Below are 24,007 nucleotides of genomic sequence, written 5' to 3' on the forward strand. Positions count from 1 at the left end.
GTGGTGGAAGTAAGTGATAGTGGATTTTGAGGTCCACATTTAGAATTATATGTAGTTTTAGTATTGGTTTAAAACTTTTCATTTTTAGAATTAGTCTAATTTTGTTGGACGACCCAAAATGATAAAATTTGTTTATTTTTTGTAGATGGAGGTAGTACTAATTGTTTTCTATCATTTGAATCTGTCCCCCAAAATTGATTCTTGTCAATTTTTGTGAAAATTTATCACACATTACCTAACTAATGACGTGGATCCATCGTCCACAAACACTAATTCAACTCTTTTTTTATCTCCTATTTTATCAATTTCGCATTAAAATTCATAGCGTCTCCAAAGTTTATATTTTTATGAAACCGGAAAGTATATGCCAACACTAAAGATAAACACCACTTCCAAATTGATCAAATAGTCTCTTGTTGACAAGGAGATACACATACCCAAATCAGGTAGTTAATCTAAATGCATTAAAATATACTACTAAGAGCAAAGGAGCTCAACATCACAGATCATTATGAGTACATTCCTATTTACGTACAAAATATATAGGCAATACGACATATGACTAAATCAACAAAACGTGGCAGAATGTAGGTGGATTCACTCCTCATTGTCGCTCAAGAGAATCACAGCTTTCTGATCCGGAGACGCTCTTGTTGTATCCCTATGCTCTTCTTTCATGGAGGCTGGCACGACCCGAGCCCTCTCACTGTGATGTCCACATCAAGAGCAGGCATCGAACTTTTCCGGTAGCTAAGCGGCTAAGCCATTCGACTCACATAAAGAAGTGGAATTGGGATTCTTTCTTGTATGGTCCTTATCACTTGTAGCGAGTTTCTGTATATTCTTAGCCCAGCTATATATAGCTTTCATGTTCCCTTTCAAAGCCTCAACCAGGAGCTGCAACTCATCAATTTCGTATCTGAAGAGAAACTCTTTGGCTGTCCAACCACAAGAACAAAGGTGCTTTACATGGCGCAGGCAAGAATATCTGTTAGGGGAACATGAACAGACCACGGCAGAAAGGTATACATCGTACAAGCATATACAGCACTCTCGTTTAGTGGCATCATCAACTTCACCCAGTGGTCTAGACATTGGCATGTTGCATAGGTGCTTCCTCCTTATGCTCTCATTTTCAACACGCATCTAAAGGGAAAGAGAAACATAGATGAGATAAGATCAAATCCGCTATACAACACTTTTTACAATTCTATCATTAACAATCACTTACATCGAGGCATACCTTCAGTAATCTTGTAAAGGTTCCAGCCGCCCCACAGGCGCTTCTCCAAAAATTAATTTTGGAGTTGGAGCTTTTGTTTGTAAGAGAATCCCACAGATAAGTCACAGCTTCCTTTGCTGCTCCTAACAACAGCTTATCATGAGAGAGCAACGTCTTGAAACCATATCCAGCATAATGTTCTATAATGTTCTGTCCATGAGGCAACCAGTCTATAGGAGCAAAACACACTGCTTCCGAACAATTGAACCCACAACTAAATTCCGAATGGTAAGCTCCAGGGAATGTGACAACATATTCAAAGGGATTTTGCAGACAACGGAATACTGGAATCCCCTCAGCGATTAGCACTGAGGGTGAGAGTTGAGCAACCTGAGATACAGAGAAGCATGTATAAAATTGAACACAGATTTAACAATCCATGTTGTATCAACATTTATTTAGAACTAGTAGTAACCACATTCTTCACAAAGCACAAACTAATTAGAAAAAGGAGTCACTATCTGGTATGCTGGAGTTCAAAATCAACGGATATTATAGAACTCTAGGTGACTGAGCACATGAAGTTGAAAATATTCAAAGCTTCAATGAGATCCATATCAAGAGTATTGATTCCTTTCAACCAAGTAATGATTAAATATAACACAACAAGTTACCCACTAACAACTTTTACAAACCATGTTCAAAAGAAGAAAGTTACTCACATGCTTATGGAGCAACTCGGGATGTTTTGACAGCTTAGGAAACCATTTCTTTACAACTTTCGCAAACTTGAAGAAACACTTCCCTGGGATAGAATACCACACTTTAGGGCTACCCACGTGCATGTAAGATAATGAATACAAATGGTGATCTTCATTTCTCTGTTTCTCCAACAAATCAAACAGGAAAACAATGTAGTGAGAACTTCACTAAGGGGAAGCAATAAATGTGAAGATCTGTAATGGAAAAATTTATGTACAATGAGATAAATGCATTCCTGAAGGAAACTATCAAGCAGATGTTGAGAACCAAATAAAGCAAAAAATTTAAGATATTCAAAATATTACCCAGCACTGTGATGCAAAGCACATCCCAATGAAAATCTGAGGAACCGAAACAGTGGATGAACTGTAGCATCCAAATGGAAGAAGGGAACCATAGAGCTCTGCGGTATTATTCAAGTTCCATCCGGATTTCACATATTCACTATATTTCCCTGTACCTTTTGCTGGAGTGGCAGCAACAGGAAATCCGCTTGCTATGGTCTGATTAGCCACCTCAGTACCAAAAAGCACCTAACAAGAGAAATTCATTCCATGAGGTAAAAAGATAGCAGCAAATTATTACAATTTGATCTTTTCTCTTTTACCTCTATTTCTTCACTTGGTTTCTCAACAATTCGCCAATATTCGCTCTCAACTCTCGCAATTAGTGGTTCACTGCGTTTTGGGCCTGTTGCAGCTACTGTGTCATTCTCACGAAAATATTGTACCTTGAAATCATCAGCATACTTTTTAAAGCTTTTCAGAGTGAATTCAGGTCCACTATCTTCCTCAGAATCTCCAACGCATTCATTGGAAGAATCAAGCTTCCCGATTTTTGCAGCTTTTGGCATTTCAGTTTCGATCTTTTCATGCAACCTAGATCCTTTTCTCTTTGAAAACAATTTCTGGAGCTCATCAATCTTTTGTACATGCGAGCTAAATTTTGAAGCTTCCCATATCTCTTTATTTTTCAGAAGGCAGGGTGGTCTCCAGGAAGGAGGGGGGACAATGCGGCAAATTCCATAATTCTCTGCTCTTGGTCGTATATTGGCTATGTATTTCAGAGTGTCCCTGAATTCCTGCGGCAAGATTCAAGTTTATTTAGATTACCATCTACAGAACCAAATTCTTTTCCATTGAGCCACAACGGTAGAGTTAAAATGGGGGGGAGAAACCGGATGCAACAATATACCTCTTCAGTTGGTCTGAACACCGGAGCATCATCAAGCGGAGGCAAATATGAATCTTCGGGATGCCATCTAGCAGTAACCTACAAGATATTCCTTAGATGGTTATAATGGTTTTACTGCTATACAGAATAAGTTTCAAGGTAATACAGCTATAATAAAAGGAATAAATAAAGAACCTTCACACAATCATGGCAGTTTTCACATCCCCGTATCACTCCTTTGGGGAGGGGAGCACCAACAGGAACTTTCTGGGGAAGATAACTTGATTATCAGTCATTAGGGGCAATCTAACAGAGAGCAATTCATCAAGAGAAAAATAAAGACACACTGTCAGGTCTTGACCTGACTATAAAACTGTATGCTATGCTAACTATAAAATTCTAGTCTAAGAATAACAAGTGAAAAATATATGCAAAAATGCCAAACCATGAAGCACATCGAACAGTGTATTGCATATACTTAAGATAATATTTCAGTTAAAATCTTCATTTAGGAAGCAGGTATGATGGATTTATCATTCGCATTATCTCTTAATTTCTGGTCACAATTCAGAATTTCAATATGCAATAGATAAAAGAAGTTTCAAAGCGCCATACTCATGTTCTGATCAAGCGCTAACATGCAAGCCTCGTTTTAAAATTGTCTCAAATTTATATCCGGTGGCTATACAAATACCTTAACGAGTACGTCAGCACTTAGGAATGCATCAAAATTCACAAACCACGCAACACAAAGTGCACATTTGTTGATTTAAGAGTAAACCACCTTAAACGTAACACCAGCTGACAGGGATCTCAAAGATTAGCTTATAATAGTACAAATATTGCTACCATGATCTAATTCATATGTTCTATTTATGGACCCACTGCATAAAAACAAGGTATATTATGAACTTACATCTACAAATCCAAGAATAAGAGGAATTTCAAAATATGATTAACTGCATATTTAGGTATTTGGTAATATGTTCATCTATAATTGCATAGGAGAGAATAGAGAATTACCAAATTATTTCCAATCTGTGCAGAGTCGTCTTGATGCCGAACACGCTCAAACTGGCCATGAGATATCCATGGTCTCTGTAAAAGTGACATCTTAAACGATTCAAGGTCAGAATTTCTAAGAGGAACCCCAACTAACCCAGGTCCACGATCCCTTTCTGTAGCAGAATTTGGATCAGTTACTATCTTCTTCAATGTCAGAGATGTCAACGACACAAATCCGGGTGGAACTGATAGATTCTCTTCTTCGTTGTCTGTGACATTCTTTATAGATCTCTTCGCCCCGACCATCAGTCTCTAACAATGAAGAAGCAAAACCCTGTTGTTGTTAAACTATGATCTCAATTTCATCAGTGACGCACAACTAGACAAGATAAACACTGAAATGTAATTCATCTCTTTGTGCTTCACATGTCTCTGCTGAATTAAAAAAAACACTTTTTAGTGCTTTACATATCTCTCCTAAACAAGACTGGAACAAAACATACTACAATCATGGAAGCCCTGCTGTGAAATTCACAAACTTTTTAATTCACAAGATTCATGTAAAATTCGAAACTGTGAAATTCGAAAGCAATACGCACAACTCTGGGTATCACATTAGGAAATACGAGAACAACTTCAAATAAACTCAATTAACCAAGAAAAAATCTTTTAAGCAGAATTATCGAGTAAATAACCACATTGCTACAGATACAGAAGCAATAACAACTACTGCACTTAATTGTAATTCATGTCACCAATTTTAAACAAAAAAAAACATAGAAGGCCGAGAACAGAATAAAATTAGAATGAAATACATACCGACCGAATAAATTAGCACTACAGGAACGCCATTAAAGAAAAGGAAGCAGCGGAAAGAGGAGGTGATTTGGAATATTTTCGCTCTTCAGTTTTCCAGCTTATACTGATAAACCCGGATTCAAAAATTGGGAGCAAGAAGATTCTTGAATTGAATTTTGTTAACAATTTATTGTTTTTCCATAAATAGAAATCAGTGATACGTGGCGTGGGCCGTGGATTAAAATATTTTGGAAATTGGGCCAGAAAGACTTGCCATGGATTGGGCCGTAGAATAAGAGAGTGTTTTAGAAGAAAAGATATTAGATTTGATCTGGCCATCAAAATTAGGCTGCTTTTATCATTATGAGTTATTTCATTGAAATTAGATTAATTATAAATAAGGAAATTTTAAACAGCTAATAATATGGACTCAATAATCTATCAACACTATTTTCACCACTTTTCGTCTCTCTTATTTTTTCAATTACGCATTAAAACTTGTATTATTTTTAAATCAAATTATTTTTTGTGAATGGGAAAGTTACATTACTACTAGGCCAAAGTAGATCACATTTTTAAACATAGGAACTGCGGAACTAAATTAATTTAATTGTAATTAAAGAACCAAGAATATTTTTGGTAAATTTGACAGATCAAGTGTCACGTTTTTGTGGTTTTATGTTTTCACATTACAAAAACCCTTAACAGTCCTTTACTTTGCTTAAAATGGGTTAATTTTTTTTTAAAAAGTAGTAATTGATAAATGGCCAGACAAGTAATTAAATCCTTGAATATAAAACTACCACATAAATTCCTTTTTGAAATATACAAATCAAATACAATCTTCATCACACATCACTAACTACAAACTCATACTCACTAATCTCCCTCCTAAACATGCTACATCACACAAGCATATAAATTTATATATAAGTATATACCAATAACAAAGCGATCATCAAACCCCACAAATTTAGATGAAAACCGAGCTACTATCATCAACAAACCGCATATCTTCAAGGCTCGATGGAGCAACGTTGGAGCCATCGAAATCGAACAAGAATCCATAGTCATCCTCACACTTTGTAGCCTCACCCAATTTGTTGTGGACATAGCCATGAGAGCTCGAGCAATATGGCTGGTGATTCATGTGATGGTCACGAGATAGGTTGAAATCAAGCCCGAGAGAGGTGCTAGGGTTAGGGTTAGGGTTCGGGCCGCCTACATGGTGTTGGTGGGATTGGTTGTGGTTGAACAACGAAGTGATATTTTGATGGCCACAAGGTGTAATGTTGACACGTTCATTATTTGTTGAGGAAATTATGGGATCGTCGAAATTATGTAGGCTCATGAAATTGTTGCTATTTTCACTTCTTGATTTGTGGAACACTCTGCATAGTACCCAATCCTCCTGTAAAAGGTGATCATAGATGAATTAATTAGATAATTAACACCATATATGCTTCAAATTTCAATCATCACACCACCTATTTTTTCTAAGTGCATGTATGTCCATGTTGAAATTAGGTTTTAACATCTTGTAGCTAGATGCTACACCCAATAAATAATGCTACTTTAGAAAAATCCAGTATCAAAGATACATCATTTTTTGATAAAGAGTGTGTGTTTGTGTTTGTGTGTGTGAGAGAGAGAAAGAAGATTAGGATAAAAGAATTATTCATGTAAGTGAGAGGTGAAAATGTGGAGAGAATCTTTCATGTAATAATTTCAAAGGAGTTTCGTTCAAGTTTCTTACAACATGATTGCTACCTAAGTCACACATAATCTTTTATTCTCTTTCAGTTACTCAATCAACACATGTAAACACAAATTAAGGAATTAACCAACCTTAGGTGGGACATGTGGGTTTTCAAGGCGAAATTCGTGCATGATCCAACCGGTTTTGGTCCCATTAGGAGCCCTATTCTTGTAAAAAACCAAAGTCTTCCTCATCCCAACGACGGCCTTCGTCTGAGGATCAAGCACCGTCCGATCCTTCCCCGTGGCCTTCCAGTAGCCGGATGTGGTGGCCCGGTTGGTCCTAAACCCGGTTGTGTACTTCCTATCCCGGAAGCTAAAGAAGTACCACTCGTTCGAGTTCAATTTAGCCACCTCTGCACAAATAATATTACACGTCTTAATTTCTTAACGTTCTTGACATATGCCACGAAATGAAAAGGAAAAAATGAATAGACGCCGTATGTGTTAAGAAATGAAATTAATGGGATTGTACTTAAATTGAAATGAATTATTAGGATCCCATCATGTTACATTATGTTGCTTATGTGACAAATTCTACTAAAGTGACAGAAAAGTTGGTTACAAGTCACCAAAGATTCGCAAGGCATGTTTGTTTTGTTCATTCAAAATGGATGTAGAAAAATTAATAGGTAGCAATGGGAAAATGTGTGTCACCCTTTTCTACATAGATGAGAGAGTTACTTCTGTGGTGAGAAGTATATGTCACGCATTTGTCTTCATCTTCAATTTTTTTAACAATGTATGCATTATTGAAAAGATAATTATCTAACTTTTTTTTCAATTCCCTTTTCCTAAAAGAATGAACCTGAGAAATCTCCTTTTTAAGGTCATGAGTTTTGTAGTACTTCTTAAATCTTATCCAATTTCATCATAATAATATAAAGTAATTGCAAGATTCATTGAACAATGTAACAGAAAGGCAAGAAAAACGCCCCAAACTATTTTTTTCTTGAAAAAGATAAAACCCTTTCTGAAAATCGTCACTTTAAGATGAAAAGAATTTAATTGATGATAAAAATATGCATGGGTGAATTAAAGACACATGCAACAAAGTAAGTTAGTCATTCTAAAATTCAGTTCTACCTCTTAGATGAAACAAGACAACAAACTTTTCTTGAGATAACTTTTTTTGCTTTAAGGTTTTTTAATGTAAAAAAAGAACACACGTGACTGATTTTTTAATGAGGATAATTAACTGTTTTATTTTTTTTTAACTCCAACACAAAATAAACACACAGATGCATGCATCTAAAATAATGTTTGAATTAAACTCATTTCTTTAAAATTCTTTCACTGAGAAAAACTGTCTGGTCTTGATTAAGATACAGACTACTCATGCCCATAATGGCCCTCAAAAACCATCTGAACATTTAATTCAGGAATATTGTTTTTCATAAAATTAATTATTTAATTTTGGACAAACATTCACATGCCATTTGTCACTCATAAATTCTGTTTACATTGAAAATAGTGAAGGAGAGAGAGCAACATCCAACCCCCCAACCGGCGGAGGGAGGGAGGGAGGGTGGTGGTTGAGAAATATTGTTTCCTTTATGGTATTATACCGATGATAAACATACACGTGCCGTGCACTGATGATTAAAAAAAAACTCGACGAGAGGAGAAAAACCTACCGGGAAGCTGCCATGGCTCGCAAACATGGAGATCGATCTCAACCAAAGTGCCTCGGAGAACTTCTTCATTGGTGATCTTTTTGTAGAGATAATGGCAAACGAGCTCTTCGTCGCTCGGGTAAAACCTGAAACCCGGTGGCAGCGTCTCTCCGATGTCTCGTAACCCCATTTCTATAAAGATGATGGAATACTTTGGTCGAATATTGATGATCTGTAAAAATAATTCGATTTTTCTTTTCAAGGATGCTGGGATAAATTTCTATTCTCTCTTTTCTGAATGGTTTGGATGCGTGTTTGTGTGTGTGTGTGTATATGTATATGAGAGAGAGAGAGAGAGAGAGATGAGAGAGACGATATAGCTTAGGCACTTTCTTATAGTAACATTATTCTTTCAGCTTATTCATGCTTGTGCGCTTAGTTATGGTTATATTATATATATATATATATATATATATATATATATATATATATATATAGGGTTGCGTTAAAGGTAGAACCATTCTTAAGTGTAGAACCTAGAACTCTACATATTTTATTCATTGGATGAGGAAAAAATGACGGTCAAGATTAAAAATCATACATATTAGACTATGTTTTCACGACATTCCGGACTCAATATGTGAAAAAACTCACATGTTGATGGAAGAATGAATGAAACGAAGAAGAGTCCATGCATGCTTTATTTTTTCACTTATCTGCATTCACCCATTAATAATAGTTTTGGTTGTAATGGGAAGTTGTTGTACAAATCAACACCATTGGATTAAAAGATCTAACGACCTCCGTTTGGCATTTGTTCTACGTTTAAGAATGGTTCTACGTTTAAGAATGGTTCTATCTTGATCACAATCCTATATATATATATATATATATGCACGTATAAATGTGTGTGAAACTGTGGGAAATAGGAAGAAAAACCAATGTGAGAAGAAAGGTTAAGGAGGGAATTAGGCTGAAATAAAAGAGTAAAATCCAAACCCCAGAAACAAGAAAGAACCTCCAAAATACTACTTTTAATTAGCTATGTTCATTTTTTGTGACCTTTTTGAGGGGTTGTTGCGAGTAAATACAAATGCTACGTGACAAATATAGATACATTGCTCAAATAAAATCTTCTAATTCAATGTACTTGGTCTTTTACTGCCGATTGTCGTCAGCTTCTCGCAGCAAATTAAGGATGAATTTTAAAATTATTTAGTAATAAAAGCAACATTATGTCGAAATATTGGCATTAATTAAAATAGGGTCTTGTTTATTTGGATATATATTTGTAGCTAGGTGAACATAACTTGTGAATGAAATATTGCTTATTTTTGTCAATATCGAATGGCAAATCAACAGTCATATAATAGCTAGTTATCTACTCTATGTGTGAACTGATTCGGGTAATTAAACGCGTAATTTAGTAGGGGAATTATTTCTCTTTATTTTTAATTACAAAAACCTGGTGAGAAACATCAACAAAATAACTTTCCATATGATATATACTCTCTATGATTAATGATGTTGCAACTCGAGCTCCGATTAATCAATTTGATTAAATTGATGAAAGTGATAACTAGGGTGAAATTGAAATAAAAGGGGAGACAAACATAGTAGATATAGCTAGATCTAACTAGGGATTTAAAAATTGAGGGTGATCGATGAGCAAATAAAGACAAGCTTACTGATGTAGAATGCTAATCATGCAATAGGAAAATCCTTCCTGTCCTTTCTTGATCTGAAACCAGAATAATTTAAATCCACAAGAAAACCTGTGGGCCCAATATTATTTCTTTCTTTGCGGTGACGAAATGAGTGAAAATCCTAGTAAAAAATAAACATATTTTTTTCATTTCAAGAATTATTAATTAGTGATATGTACACTATATGAGGATACATTATTAAATTCGTATATATAAAAATTATGAGAGTGCATCGGTTTAGATAGATCCTATAATAATTAACTTTGAGAAGACTGTATTGAAAATGAGAATATCCCAGACAAAATTATAGGTGTCATACTATGTATCATTTAATTAACAATAATTAGGTGTGGAGCATATGGTTTATATCATGACAAAAAAAAGTGGGACCAGCTTTTTTTTGTTATTTATTTTCGAATTTTTTGAGAGGGTTAAATTTTGCTTATGTTAGTTTTTGGGAACTATTAGGCCATAGTTCACATTTTAAAGAGCCCTCAAATCCAAGAAACCAAACTTTAATCAATTATTCAAAACAAAATAAAATTGATCTACCAATACGCAATTTTCCCATCAAAAATAATTTGATGATGAACTAATCTTAATTGGTTGGAAAGATAAGGATCATATATACTTGGTCCTATGAAGAAAAACCTTGAAAATTATTTAATAAAGACAATATAAAGAGTATAATTACGTTTTCGACTAACATATAGGAGTACATCATTTTATCGTAAGCAGAAGGCATCAAAACTGAAACTGACTAAAATCAGATTAATTAAGTACTATAATTTGTAGGTTGTATTAAACCTTATTACGGCCACGTTTCATTAATGACGTAGTGAGCTTAACATATTGTAGTATTTCTTTTCTCCTAATATAAACATTATTTGGTTTATTAACATGCATATATATTTCTAATTTTTTAAACTTTATTATTATTCTATACTAAGTATATTACTATACATTCAAAAAAAATTGAATCTGGTAATTTACAGTTGATGATTAATTATTTACAAATATTAAACTTCAAACTAATTTGACATGCCATAAAATAATTAATGAAGTGAGTTCACAAGAGCATCATCCCTTTTGTCGTGGTATATTCGAACAATTATTAAAGATTAAAAATTCTCCATACAAGCAATGATATAGTACTAAAATATCAATTAATATTGTTCTCTGGAATCAATAGAATTTCCTAATTTGTCTACTCTGCCCTCTGGATTATATTTCAAATTTTTAATCGCCCCACTTCAAATTGAGTTTTTCAATTTCCGTATCAGCTCACGCCACGTGTGTTGATGATCATCATAAATATATACAATGACATGAATTATTTAAATAAAATCATACTCCGACGATGAGTTTCATATCTTTCTTGACAGTCATTTTCACAAAAGGAAACCCGATGTCCCCATATATATAGTCTCACGAGTGATATCCACATATTTTTGTGTTTATTTTTTATCTGCATAGATCTGTCATGTGAATTTTTTCTTGTGCTATCTAAAAATATCGTGATTTTGAGTTGTTAGGGTTAGGGTTTTAGTAATATCTTGGATATTAGGGGCGTGAAAGAGCGACGGCTTCACATTCTCTCAGGGGTGGGTAGGTACGATAATTTTACTAAAACCACCTTACCGTATACCTTATCGAAAATTCGGTATGAGAAAAAACTATACATTTATCTTATGATAATTTTCGGTATACTGTACTTCGGTATACCTAGTTTTTGGTATGATGAAGTTCAATATTGGTATCGTACCTCATTTTCGCTATGTTATACATAAATTCAGTATACCGCACTTTTGCGGTATATCAGACTTACAACATCAATGAAAATAGAATATCTGAGTTTTCAGAATATAATTTAGATTTTAAAATTTTAAAAAATATCACTATATAATTATATTTATATTTTACGGTATATACAACAAGGGAAGTGATCAATTGCTAACTTATCATTTAATTGCTAACTACAACTAATTTTAGATCATAGGATTTTAGAAATCTTGTGGTCTACAATTTGCCATGTGTAATTTCGTTTTTCATTTTTTAATATTAAAAAGATAATAGCAACTATCAAATTTAGGGTTTAGAAACACAATATCAATACAGTGTATGAAATACATCAACACAAAGACATGACAATGTCAATACAATTTCATATTGACATTGTACAAGCATTGTATTGACATATTATGTGTCGTGTATGGATATAAAGCTGATAACGAAATTTATGAAAATTTTTTAATTTTTTTTCAAACTTTGACATCAGAACATATGCAAGTGAGATCTCGTTATCTTTAATTTGATATATGTTGTGAGAAAAAATAATTTAAATCAAAAAAAGTTATATGTGTTTTAAAGTTCTGTGATATTTTTCAAAAGTTAGTTACAACTAATTTGTTGTAAATTGACCTTAATACCCTTATTGACGTTTTTTGTTGATCGTATTGACATTCTGGGGCTAATGATTTAGGCTCTTGATTTGAATATCTAATGGCTATTATTTAATTATAGTTAGCAATTAAGTATTGAGTTAGCAATATAAATTTAGTATATATCGAGTAGGTTTTTTTTGGTATATATCGAGTATGTTGTATATACCATATTTTCGGCGTATACCTATGTATAAAACTATCATTATTTTTTATATTTTTTCGTTAGTCGGTATATCAGTATATCAGGATTTTTCCCCATCCCGAATTCTCTACACATATATGTGAAAACTATCATTAATATTCCTTAAAGTGATAAAATTATGTAATATTGTAACTTTTCCCCTCCCCTTCTCTACACATATAATTTCTTGAAGTGTTGGCGGCCCGGCATGACTCGCGAAATTGCCCGCCAAATTTGTTTTCTTTTGTCGTTATATATAATAATCTTTTCTATATTTATGTGTAAAAATATAATTTCATCCATCCTTTTTTTATGTGTAAAAATATAATTTCGCCCTTCCATTTGCAAAATCCTGACTCCGCCCAGTCGCCCACGATACATTATTAGGGACAATTCTATACAAACGTTATTTATTATGTACTCCATATTTAAGGATTCGTCTACATACAAAAATAGTGTTGTATTTATAGAAAAAGGCACTAACTCGTATATAAAGAATATGATTTTTAATTTGTAGTAAAAATAAGTATAATTATTATAAACTCACCTCTATGTATGCATATAACTTGTTATTGGTTCGTAATAATTTTGTTCTCATTTTCAAAGCGTCAATTCAGATTATTCACTTCCATAAGTCATGGCCTCTAAATAGGGACGTAAGATGGGAAAGAATGGGTCCCTTTACATGTCATTCTCTCCTTGAAATCATTATTTCTTTCCACCTATACCTAATATCCTTCTTAATACCTAGCTACCTTTACTCGTTATCCCAATTACTAGAATTATTCTGATATTTTGCAAATTAATTATGTTAGCAAATTTAATTTAGTGAGGTAGTTTTATATCAATACTACTTTTATATACTAGAGAAATAATTGATACTCTATTTTCACCATGCAATACGTCTATAATAAAAGTTTGGAAGTAGTAGTAGTAGTAGTACTACTTTTGATCAAAGCTTGTAACTCAATTAGCTAGGTAAATAATGACCATCACACGTGTTTCTCTAATTCTATAATACATAAATCTTTGTTCTTAGACAATTATTTGACTATTTTTTTCAAGTTTTAATTATTTTATACTATAATTAAGTTCTCCAAGTTTCTCCGAATTTGGGATGAGTTTTATTGGGTTATAAATATTTCGGAAAATTACAAACGCTTTTGTAATTGAATCCCATAAATATAAAAAATTTGAACTTCAAGAATTCTATCGGACCAAACAAAAATTGATGATCCAAAAAGATGAAAGTTCAAAGTCGTAGAAATTCGGGAATATATACATGCTATTACCAAATTAAAACAATTAATAACGTATATACTTTTTTTAATAAAAAACGCCCTTGGTGGGCGGGAGGTTTAGGCAGACCTCCAACCCGTAAATAATATCAAAATAAAATGTTCTAACAACATGATCTTAGCCAAAAAGTGACTAGGGTCTAAACAAGAACATGAATAAGCCAAATAGAGGTCCCACAGGTCAAGATCCTTCGTACTATCAAGTGGAAAAAAACTGACTATATATATACGAGGGAGAAACGAAAAATTATCAAAACCAGCCACCAAAGAAGCTGGATCAACCCACATCTCTACGTCGGAAACGGAAGTTAGGATATCCCAGCTGGTCCATCCTAACCAAACGTTATAGATTTCCCCCTATATAAGTGACTTGCGCAGGATTAAGACATATAGGTAATTATTTCTTTCGTTTAGCAAGACTAAATATGTTATTATTCGAATTAATCAATTGTCTCATGGGTGTTTAGCACAAATACTTATAAGTACTAATCTGATCAAATAACTTAGTAATTTTTTCTTAACTAAATAATTAATTAATATACTATTAACTAAGTTTCCTTAAGTATGTATAAAGCATTCAACTGCTATCTTTTGAAAACTTTCTATTTAACTTATCTATATAACTTTAAATTAATATAGCACAAAGATTATAATTCAAATAGTTCACTTAATCAAATATCCTAATTAAACTAGTAAAAACATAGTAGGACCAAATTTATATTCACACAAAATTTAACTATGTCCCACACTTCGATAAAAATCGAACTAATGACCTGTTCATTAATGATATTAATTTAAAGGCCATGCCCAACCAATTAATTAATGATTATATACAATGAATTTAATGCGTATAATCAATTTGTAATACTATTTGTGGTATGCTCGATTCAACTTCAATAATCTAGAATGTAAAAATTCCATAGAATGAAAAACAAAAGCAAACGGTCTAGGCAAGCTATTTATTTGTCAACAACTAATTTTGATTTTATTATATTAATTCTGTTCTGATTAAGAAATAGAAAGCTTAAATTAACAAAACTAGCCAGGCCAAATTCTTCCAAATATAGCATTTGATGTTCCTTAATTATATTTCAAGCATATATCCAACCACTTCTACTTTAATCAACAAATGTCTTAATTGCAAATCTATGGTCGCCAATTTTATAGAAAGTCATCATCAACCTCTTCCCTTTCTGCATAATTTATCTAAATCAAATGTCTAATAAATTTACCTTAAAGAAGAAACATATATTCTTTCTATAACCTATCTCAAATCAATTTTCCGTATATTACAATTTACACTTTTTTTCCTTGTCACATTATATGCTCCTTGAAAATTAAATTGGCCGAGGCGACTACCAAATAGCTTAGGTTCGGTTTCGATTTACTATATATGAATAAAAAATACTATTGTTATGAACTTCATGCTCAATTGTTATATATGTTACTTTTCTCTTCTTAGAGCAAAAGGGAGTCACTAAAATAATATATATATAGAAGAATATAAAAATGTTCATTTGTCAGCAAAAAGAATTTACAGGGCCCTACGTAACGGTCCCATAAGCAAAGTTTATAGTTAGCAGTTAATTATAATTTAATTAATTTTGTAATACTTCATTACTGTCCTAGGTTGACAAGCAAGCTTCCTTTCACTGTCACTTTCAATTTTTATTTTATTTTATTTATTGAATATTCTTAATCCACTTCCTTTACAACAGAATAACTAATCTTTGTTATCCATGTTTTCAAGATAATTAATGCTCTCATCTTACTTTAGGGATAATAATCATAGTAGTATACAAAACATGTATCACAAGATTCAGAAAAGCTTAAGTTTAGAGATAAAATCTTATGGTACTGCACACTTTTTGACAAATGAGACCATTATTTTCATGTATGTATTACAAACATACATCTTTATGCAAAAAAGAAAAGTGTGTGATAATAATTCAAGATTCTTTTATTGAAATTAAACGAGAAATTCATGTCGCTTTTCTTCTATAGTTTGCCTTTTGTGTTTTATGAGGCTCATTGGGTATATCTATTTTGATGCAGTTTCAGCAGTCGACACCGAAAATGTTTTCTGTGCCAGTATAACTTGAAATTCACATGTTGCGACTTGCGAATCGAGCTAGAGAATCAAAGTCATCAATATGATATATTGTACTTACGATGGATTTCAGTCATTCAGCATTGTACATAGAGCGAAAACATAATTTATTGTTTTGTCGTCCTTATTTTTAATTTCTTAGTTTTCATTTTTATTTTTTTGGATTGACAAGATTTAATTTTCTAACCGCTTATAAATTACTTGTATCTTTTTTCCTAAATGTAATTTTTGTATTATTAAAATTATTTACATTTTCAAGAAATTAGGATTTCTCTAGTCATACGTTTTTTCATCATAATTAGTAGCTGTCTGAAGCTCACCAAGCTGAATTATCTAGTTGTTGGAAATAATAGAAATAACAAAAATACTACTCCTACTAATGATTAGCTGCTAGCTGTTTTTCAAATAATTGTGGCATATATTACATCCAATGGGCACGTGAAAATAACAAGCATGTAGATATAAACAAAAAGGTCATTGTAATAGATTGTAAATTAATATGAACTTAGATCCTATCTAACTATTTAAATACCATTATTTGGCGTGCTTCAATTTATGACGCAAAAGTTTTGATTGAATAAAATTGATTTTCGCATTTTCTGGGGTATATCACACGTCGACATGTTGTGGAAAGCTTCCTGCAATGACAAGTTTTCAATAATTTGCTTCTAAATTTAAATTTATCGTCACATTTGTAAAGCGTGTGTCCAAAGTGATTAGGCCCAGCTCCAGCGCAATCGCAATCGTGGGAATATTATAATTATTTTTGTAGTATAAAATAAATTAAGAGATGAAATATATTAACAATAATTTTATTCGTCGTGCATGTATGATTATTTATAGACTATTCGAGTGCAAGATTTTAATCGAAATGGTCCTCACTATTAGAGTTGAAAATGTGGGGACACCGACATATAAGTTCGATAAAATGGGAAAAATATATGGTGTGGAATATTTAACATGCAGAAACAAATATAATGTATAACTAAAGTTGAATATAATAAAGTACTAATTAAACAAGGCATTACAAGGATAAAATTGTTTGACTAGTAGCTGTATTATGCAAGACGATTAGGGATGTTAGTATAGCCTGCAACTCGTGAGTTGGCTCGAATAGCCGGCCAAATTTATAGGTTTAGGGCAGGAAATTTATAGCCTGATAAAATTAAAACCCGATAAATCCGTACTCGATTAACCCGCAATCCGTTAGGGCCAGATCCAGAAGCCCGATGGACTGTCCCAAAAACCCGATAAAATTTCTATTATTCTATTTTTTTTACTCATAATTCGACACTTCACTGACTAATTTTATGATATAGATAACTAAAAAAATAACTTTCAATTTTATATTAAATATACAAATTATATATTGAGTTTTTATTAATATAATAATTGATAAATAAATTAAACTCACTAAAAGAATATTTAAATTTCTAAAACATGCATTAAAATTTCACGAAATATCTCAAATATTAGTATTTGATCATGTTTATGATTGAGTTTAAGCATATATCTCAAAGGAGTGCGTTAGGATGACACCACTCTTAAAGTGACAACGTGACAACAAGTAACAAGCAATCTACAATACATATGCAAGCAATATGTGATACATATGCAAGCAATTCGGTATATGATTCCAAGCAATATGAAATACGAAACTAAAGCACTATGGTGACACCATAGTTAAAATGACAATTTGGGCAAGTAATCTATGATACATAGGCAAACATTCTAAGATATATAGGTAAGCAACTCGTCATATGGTTTCAAGCAATCTGCGATATGAAATCAAAGATAATCAAGCAATCTATGATACATAGGCAAGCAAGTCTGCCATGTGACAGGCTAAGGTTGAATCTGCTCCTAAGTCTAACGGTTGTCCTTAGTGGTACAGTGTCATCTTAAATGGTGTTGTCATTTTAACACAAACATATATCTCAAATTTATCATAATTAACTATTTTATATTTTATAAACATAACTAATTTTCATCATGATTTATTGGATTGATCGCACCTTAATCTTATCGGTAGCAACCCGATTAACCCGTTGGGCTAGCCCGAAACCCGAGCTTTTAGGGTCAGGTTTGAACTTTTATAACCCGAAAGAAATCACAAACCCGATTAGCCCGCACCAGATTGACCCACAACCCGAGTAGGGTTGGCCCGAAACCCAATGGGCCGACCCGATTGACATCCCTAAAGACGATCGACATATCACTTGGCAGTGCTCTTAGTTTAGGCGTGTCGTCCCAAAAAATAAACCGCTTTCATCTCAAAGCTAGCAACCCTGCAAGCCAAGTGAGCTCCGACGAAGTGGGCAAGGTGAGGATAAAGTTTCAACAACATATGAATGTAGAAAGTTATGGCAAGTTTGAGCTTCGAATTGAGTGCAAGATCTTTGTCTTTCTAAAGTTTGCAAGATTGTTTTCAAGCATAAAAACGCTCGTTCTCAAGAGCGTATGATGCAATAAAATAATCCTATTTATAAGCACATCCCACAATATGTGTGAGTTTAGTTGAAATCAATGTTCGTCTTAGGCTATTACCAGAACAATAGACAACTCATCTTGCATTTGTAGAAATTACAATCAAATCAGACAAGACAAGACTAGCGGATCATCAATGCTACTAGCGGTATCAATTCATACTTGAACACCGAAATGCACGTGTACATGTTTCGTAGCCTTAAAAATCAATTGTCAAGATCCAAGTCCAAATCTAAATTCATGTTCTAGGGACATGACTCCATAAACTCCAGTGATGAATTATTATTCACTATTACTATTAAATATCTTTAAATAAAAAAAATCTATTTTGTGTTACTATATAAAAAAAACTATACATATTGCATGTTGGTATCATGATCTCGTGACACAAAATGTGTGTGGTGTGTTTAAGTTGAGAGAGATGTGAAGTTGTTGTCATGGGGACACTACGGACACCTGATACCGAATAAGAACCGTGATCTTCAATCCATCCCCAATTTCATTTTTTTTTGGATTTGGAATCATAACACAAAACCCATATATATATATATATATAGAGGTGTGATCAAATACAAACCCCTATCTATAATACAATATATATATATATATATATAGGAGATGATTGATCCAAGGTGTGTGATCGAATGACATGAGACTCATCCATCCTTAACTAAATAGTCAGGCTTGATTGCTACCTTCGGGAATGAACTACGAACCAAGCTTAAATCCTTGGGCCAACTATATTGGCCATCGAGGTGCCTACAAATTAGCTAGTGCGACCCTTGGTCTAATTAATAACAAAAAATATATATACGAAAGGATTATAATATCTTATTGTTAGTTCGTTAGTTCTCTTACATAATTGTTGAATATATTGTATAATTACACTCACGAAAAATAAATTTACATAGAATCAAATCCTAGAGTATATATGTATATATTTATATTATTCGTTGTATTATCAATATATTATTCGTTGTACTATCTAGTGTACAATATGTGCATGTACAGCTCATGTTGAGGTGCTTCTTTTCTGAATTCATGTTGGTTATGAATTAGATTCTATTATTGCACATGGGAAAATAGTGAGATAGTATAAGCTTTTTCTCTTCTTCTTTTTAAAACTACTCAGGACTTAGGTGTATCTTGTAAACTAAGAGGACAATATACTAGCTACTAAACATAATATGCAAATAAATCCTATAATAAGTAGGTTTTTATTTGAATATAGATATGCACGTCACTAAATCATATAGATCTCTTGCGTCAATTTTAATCAAATATAAAGTTAAAGTACTTTAACTTTTATTATTTGACAATCACTTGCATTTAGAGTGACTTGCTCACAACACTCATCAAAAATATTTTTGTTCAACATTTATAAATACGAAAATGATTAATAAAATTGACGTGACAAAAAACCCATGCACGAACATGCATGCCCCCACTCCTCACACACCTTAAATAACGTGCAACTTTTAAATATCAAGATTTTGTATGCAGTATATATGTTCTCTTTTAACGTTTGTCTAAATATGGCCAAAATGAATACATATTTATTAATTCATTCCGTTAATTCTAAATAGGTCATATGGGACACCCCTAAACTATGGACAAATATTATAAATTAAAGAAATCTAGTGATGATAATTGATAAATATCATTACTTGCAGCTGATTATCAGATTCAATCATCTCTCAAATATTTTACTATAATGTTAAACCAATGTCAATTTTATAAAGATTCGAGCGATCTAATAAAGTATTCGAATTAATTAATGAACATCTTTACAATAATTAATGTACGCAAGAATCGACAACATAAGAAGCAGTCTCTCTAACTTGGAATTCACGTTCTCATCATCTTTGTTCTTGTTCAAATAATTTGCACACGCATTCCTTTTTAATATAGTGCAGCTTTTTTTAACACTCCATAGCTTCTAAGAAATATATGCAAATTATTGTAACCGAATTCTTTTGCCACACATAAATATAATTATAAACAACTCTTTTGCAAGCATATATATTTATTCTACGTGAAACATTACATCCACTTGTTGCATTTATGATATATATATTCATTATGTTCGTCGAGTAGTATATTTAATTTGTTTTAAATTTAGTCAGTATTATTTTTAATTATAAAAAGAGCATTATAAGTTACTCCTTGGTAGTTATATTTAGCATTTCTTAAAAACAATAAATTGTTAAGTGAAGTAAAAAATCCTAGCTATTTGAGTATTTGCAAAAAACCTTTTTTAGAATTTTTAACCCCAAAGAAAATAAAAGGCAATGTTTCCAACAACTTAAACTATTGCTTTTTAAAAAAGAACTATTCCAGATTAAGAATAATCGTTAATATAATACCAGTATGTTTAACCAAAGAATTGACTTCCACCTAAAGAAAACATTTTAATGTCAAACATTTTTTGATAATTGAATTAGATACATTTCTGAAAATATGAAATCAAAATTTTTGATATAGTCTGATTATCACTCCTAAATATGAACCAAATCAATTTATAAGTGGCCCAATAATTAAAAGCCCAAAACCAATTAAACATGATGAATTCCAAATTCTTGAGCAGAAAACAAAATATTTATCTTTGTGTAATAATTTGAATTCAATGAAAGAAGGACTGAATGTAGAAAGATGAGTGTTAATTTGTCACTTTCTTCTAACAGCAAAAAATTCCGCCAAGCATGAATTCAAAATTCGATGGCCCCATTTTACCGAAAGACATTTTCCTATATATTTCAAGAATGCTCCAAGGCGAGAGCGCGCGATCGCGGGATGCAAGCCCACGCACGGATGATCTTATCTGGCTTCAAACCCACAGTTTATGTTTCCAATTGTTTGATCCAAATGTATATAAAATGCTCCCGTATGCAGTGTGCGGGTAAAGTGTTCGACAGAATGCCTGAACGGGACCGCGTCTCTTGGAACGCTATAATCTTCGGGTATTCGATCAATGGGAAGATGGGGTTGGCGCAATCGCTCTTTGACTTGATGCCTGAGCGAGATGTGATCTCTTGGAATTCTTTGGTGTCAGGATATTTGCAGAATGGGAATTGTTTGAAGTCGGTTGAGGTGTTCGTGATGATGGGGAGTGATGATGTGGGATACGATGAGACCACGTTTGCTGTTGTGTTGAAGTCATGCGCGAGTTTGGAAGACTATCTGTTAGGGCTACAAGTGCATGGAGTTGTGGTGAAGTCGGGATTTGAATGTGACGTGGTGACTGGAAGTGCTATGTTGGATATGTATGCAAAGTGCAAGAAGTTGGATGAATCAATGCGGTTTTTTGGCAGGATGCCGGTGAAAAATTGGGTATCATGGAGCGCAATCATTGGTGGCAGCGTTCAAAATGGCGAGCTTGTGGATGGGGTGGAGCTGTTTAAAGAAATGCAGAGAGAGGGAGTTGGGGTTAGCCAATCTGTTTATGCTAGTGTTTTCAGGTCTTGTGCTGGTTTATCTGATTCAAGGTTGGGTTCTCAGTTGCATGGCCACGCGCTGAAGAGCGATTTTGGAGCTGATACCATAGTTGGTACTGCAATGTTGGATATGTATGCGAAATGTGGCAACTTGCTTAATGCTACGAAGGTTTTCGACTTGTTTCCAAACCATAACTTGCAATCTTACAATGCTTTGATTGTTGGATATGCTAGAGGCGATTGTGGATTGGAAGGTATGCAGCTGTTTCTGCTGCTATTGAGGTCTAATCTTGGTTTTGATGAAATAAGCCTATCTGCTGCGTTTAGTGCTTGTGCAGTAGGGAAAGGTCTTTTGTTAGGAACTCAAATACATGGTTTAGCACTTAAGACTCCCTTCTGTTATGATATATGTGTGGCCAATGCCGTTTTAGATATGTATGGTAAATGTGGAGCACTACGTGAAGCTTGTCGTGTGTTTGATGAAATGGAGAGTAGAGATGCTGTGTCGTGGAATGCAGTCATTGCTGCTTGTGAGCAGAACAACAATGGGGACACGTTGCCACTATTCGTTGGTATGCTTCGTTCAAGAATGGAACCAGATGAATTTACATATGGAAGTGTTCTGAAAGCGTGTGCGGGTGGGCAGGCTCTGCAGCAGGGGAGGGAGATCCATGGTAGAGTCATTATGTGCGGCTTGGGGTTGGACTCGTTTGTGAGCAGTGTGATTGTTGATATGTATTGCAAGTGTGGGGAGGTGGAGGAGGCAGAGAAGCTCCATGACAGGATGGAAGAACGAACGCTTGTTTCTTGGAATGCTATCATTTCTGGGTATTCGTCGAGTGAGCAGAGCGAAGGGGCACAGAAGTACTTCTCTAGGATGTTGGAGATGGGAATTAAACCTGATAACTTCACCTATGCTACGGTTCTTGACACTTGTTCGAATGTGGCGAATGTCGGGCTTGGGAAGCAGATCCATGCTCAAGTGATCAAGCAGGAGCTGCAGTCGGATGTGTACATTGTTAGCACATTAGTTGATATGTATTCAAAATGTGGGAACATGGTGGACTCTGTTTTGATGTTCCGGAAAGCACCCAGCCGCGATTTTGTGACTTGGAACGCGATGGTTTGTGCTTATGCTCACCACGGATATGGGAACGAGGCTCTGCAGGTGTTTGAAGAAATGCTGCTCGAGAGAGTGATGCCAAACCATGCAACATTCGTGGCAGTTCTTCGTGCTTGTGGGCATATTGGTCTTGTAGACGAAGCGCTTCACTACTTCCACGCTATGAAAAATGAGTATGGACTGGAACCGCAGTTGGAACATTACTCGTCTATGGTTGATGCGCTTGGAAGGTCTGGACGGATCATTGATGCTTTAAAGCTTGTCGAAGATATGCCCCTGGAGGCGGATGATGTGATTTGGAGGGCTCTTCTTAGTAACTGTAAGATGCAAGGGAATGTCGAGGTGGCAGAGATAGCAGCGAACGCCCTTCTGGAGATTGACCCTCAGGACTCATCTGCTTATGTTCTTCTATCAAATATCTATGCTGATGCAGGGATGTGGAGCGAGGTTGCGAAGATGAGGAGGATCATGAGACATAGTGGGCTGAAGAAGGAGCCGGGGTGTAGCTGGATCGAGATCGAAGCCGAGGTGCATATGTTTGTAGTGGGGGATAAAGCTCATCCGCGGCTTGATGAGATATATGAGAAGATGGATGTTCTAATGGCTGAGATGAAACCTGACATTGATGGGTTGTTTGATGTTATGGTGTACGAGGATGAAAGATGGTGTGCCCACTAAATTAGTGTCTTAAAAATAACAATTCATCTCTTGATTTCTTCTCTCTTTACTCTTTTCTCTTGTTTCTACTCCTAGCATACTAGCCTGCATTTGTTGGCTACTTTTGTGAGTTGACTCATCATTTTGCAGAAAAAGTTTATTTTTCTAGATTTTAAGTTGCGACAGTGGAAGCAATTAGAGCATGATGATTTATGTAAATTATTTGTAAAAAC

General features: G+C 33.9%; 3 protein-coding genes across 9 annotated transcripts; 1 reads left to right on the top strand and 2 right to left on the bottom strand.

Moving 5' to 3' along the window:
- Positions 1–374: 374 nt before the first annotated feature.
- LOC121792640 (putative lysine-specific demethylase JMJ16) lies at positions 375–5,120 on the bottom strand. Of its 7 annotated transcripts, none has more exons than XM_042190655.1 (9): positions 4,982–5,120; positions 4,181–4,474; positions 3,353–3,424; positions 3,179–3,256; positions 2,592–3,065; positions 2,290–2,517; positions 1,945–2,103; positions 1,232–1,612; positions 375–1,146 (listed from the first exon to the last, which is right to left on the bottom strand). In XM_042190655.1, exons 2-9 carry the CDS (start codon positions 4,466–4,468, stop codon positions 751–753), a joined length of 2,076 nt encoding a protein of 691 aa, XP_042046589.1. In that variant the 5' UTR covers positions 4,469–4,474; positions 4,982–5,120; the 3' UTR covers positions 375–750. The 7 variants fall into 7 exon arrangements, with proteins under 7 accessions (XP_042046589.1, XP_042046593.1, XP_042046594.1 ...); XM_042190659.1 differs by having other exon boundaries at positions 4,986–5,114; XM_042190660.1 differs by having other exon boundaries at positions 1,244–1,612; positions 4,181–4,496; positions 4,982–5,114.
- A 616-nt stretch (positions 5,121–5,736) lies between these two features.
- Positions 5,737–8,745, bottom strand: LOC121768694 (protein CUP-SHAPED COTYLEDON 3-like). The gene is made up of 3 exons (XM_042165236.1): positions 8,356–8,745; positions 6,809–7,074; positions 5,737–6,371 (listed from the first exon to the last, which is right to left on the bottom strand). Exons 1-3 carry the CDS (start codon positions 8,522–8,524, stop codon positions 5,934–5,936), a joined length of 873 nt encoding a protein of 290 aa, XP_042021170.1. The 5' UTR covers positions 8,525–8,745; the 3' UTR covers positions 5,737–5,933.
- A 12,419-nt stretch (positions 8,746–21,164) lies between these two features.
- On the top strand, positions 21,165–23,959 carry LOC121792641 (pentatricopeptide repeat-containing protein At3g02330, mitochondrial-like). The gene has a single exon (XM_042190661.1). It carries the CDS (start codon positions 21,279–21,281, stop codon positions 23,793–23,795), a length of 2,517 nt encoding a protein of 838 aa, XP_042046595.1. The 5' UTR covers positions 21,165–21,278; the 3' UTR covers positions 23,796–23,959.
- Positions 23,960–24,007: the final 48 nt, after the last annotated feature.

Source organism: Salvia splendens, chromosome 2 (genome assembly GCF_004379255.2).
Source record: "Salvia splendens isolate huo1 chromosome 2, SspV2, whole genome shotgun sequence".
NCBI classification, from domain to species: Eukaryota; Viridiplantae; Streptophyta; class Magnoliopsida; order Lamiales; family Lamiaceae; genus Salvia; species Salvia splendens.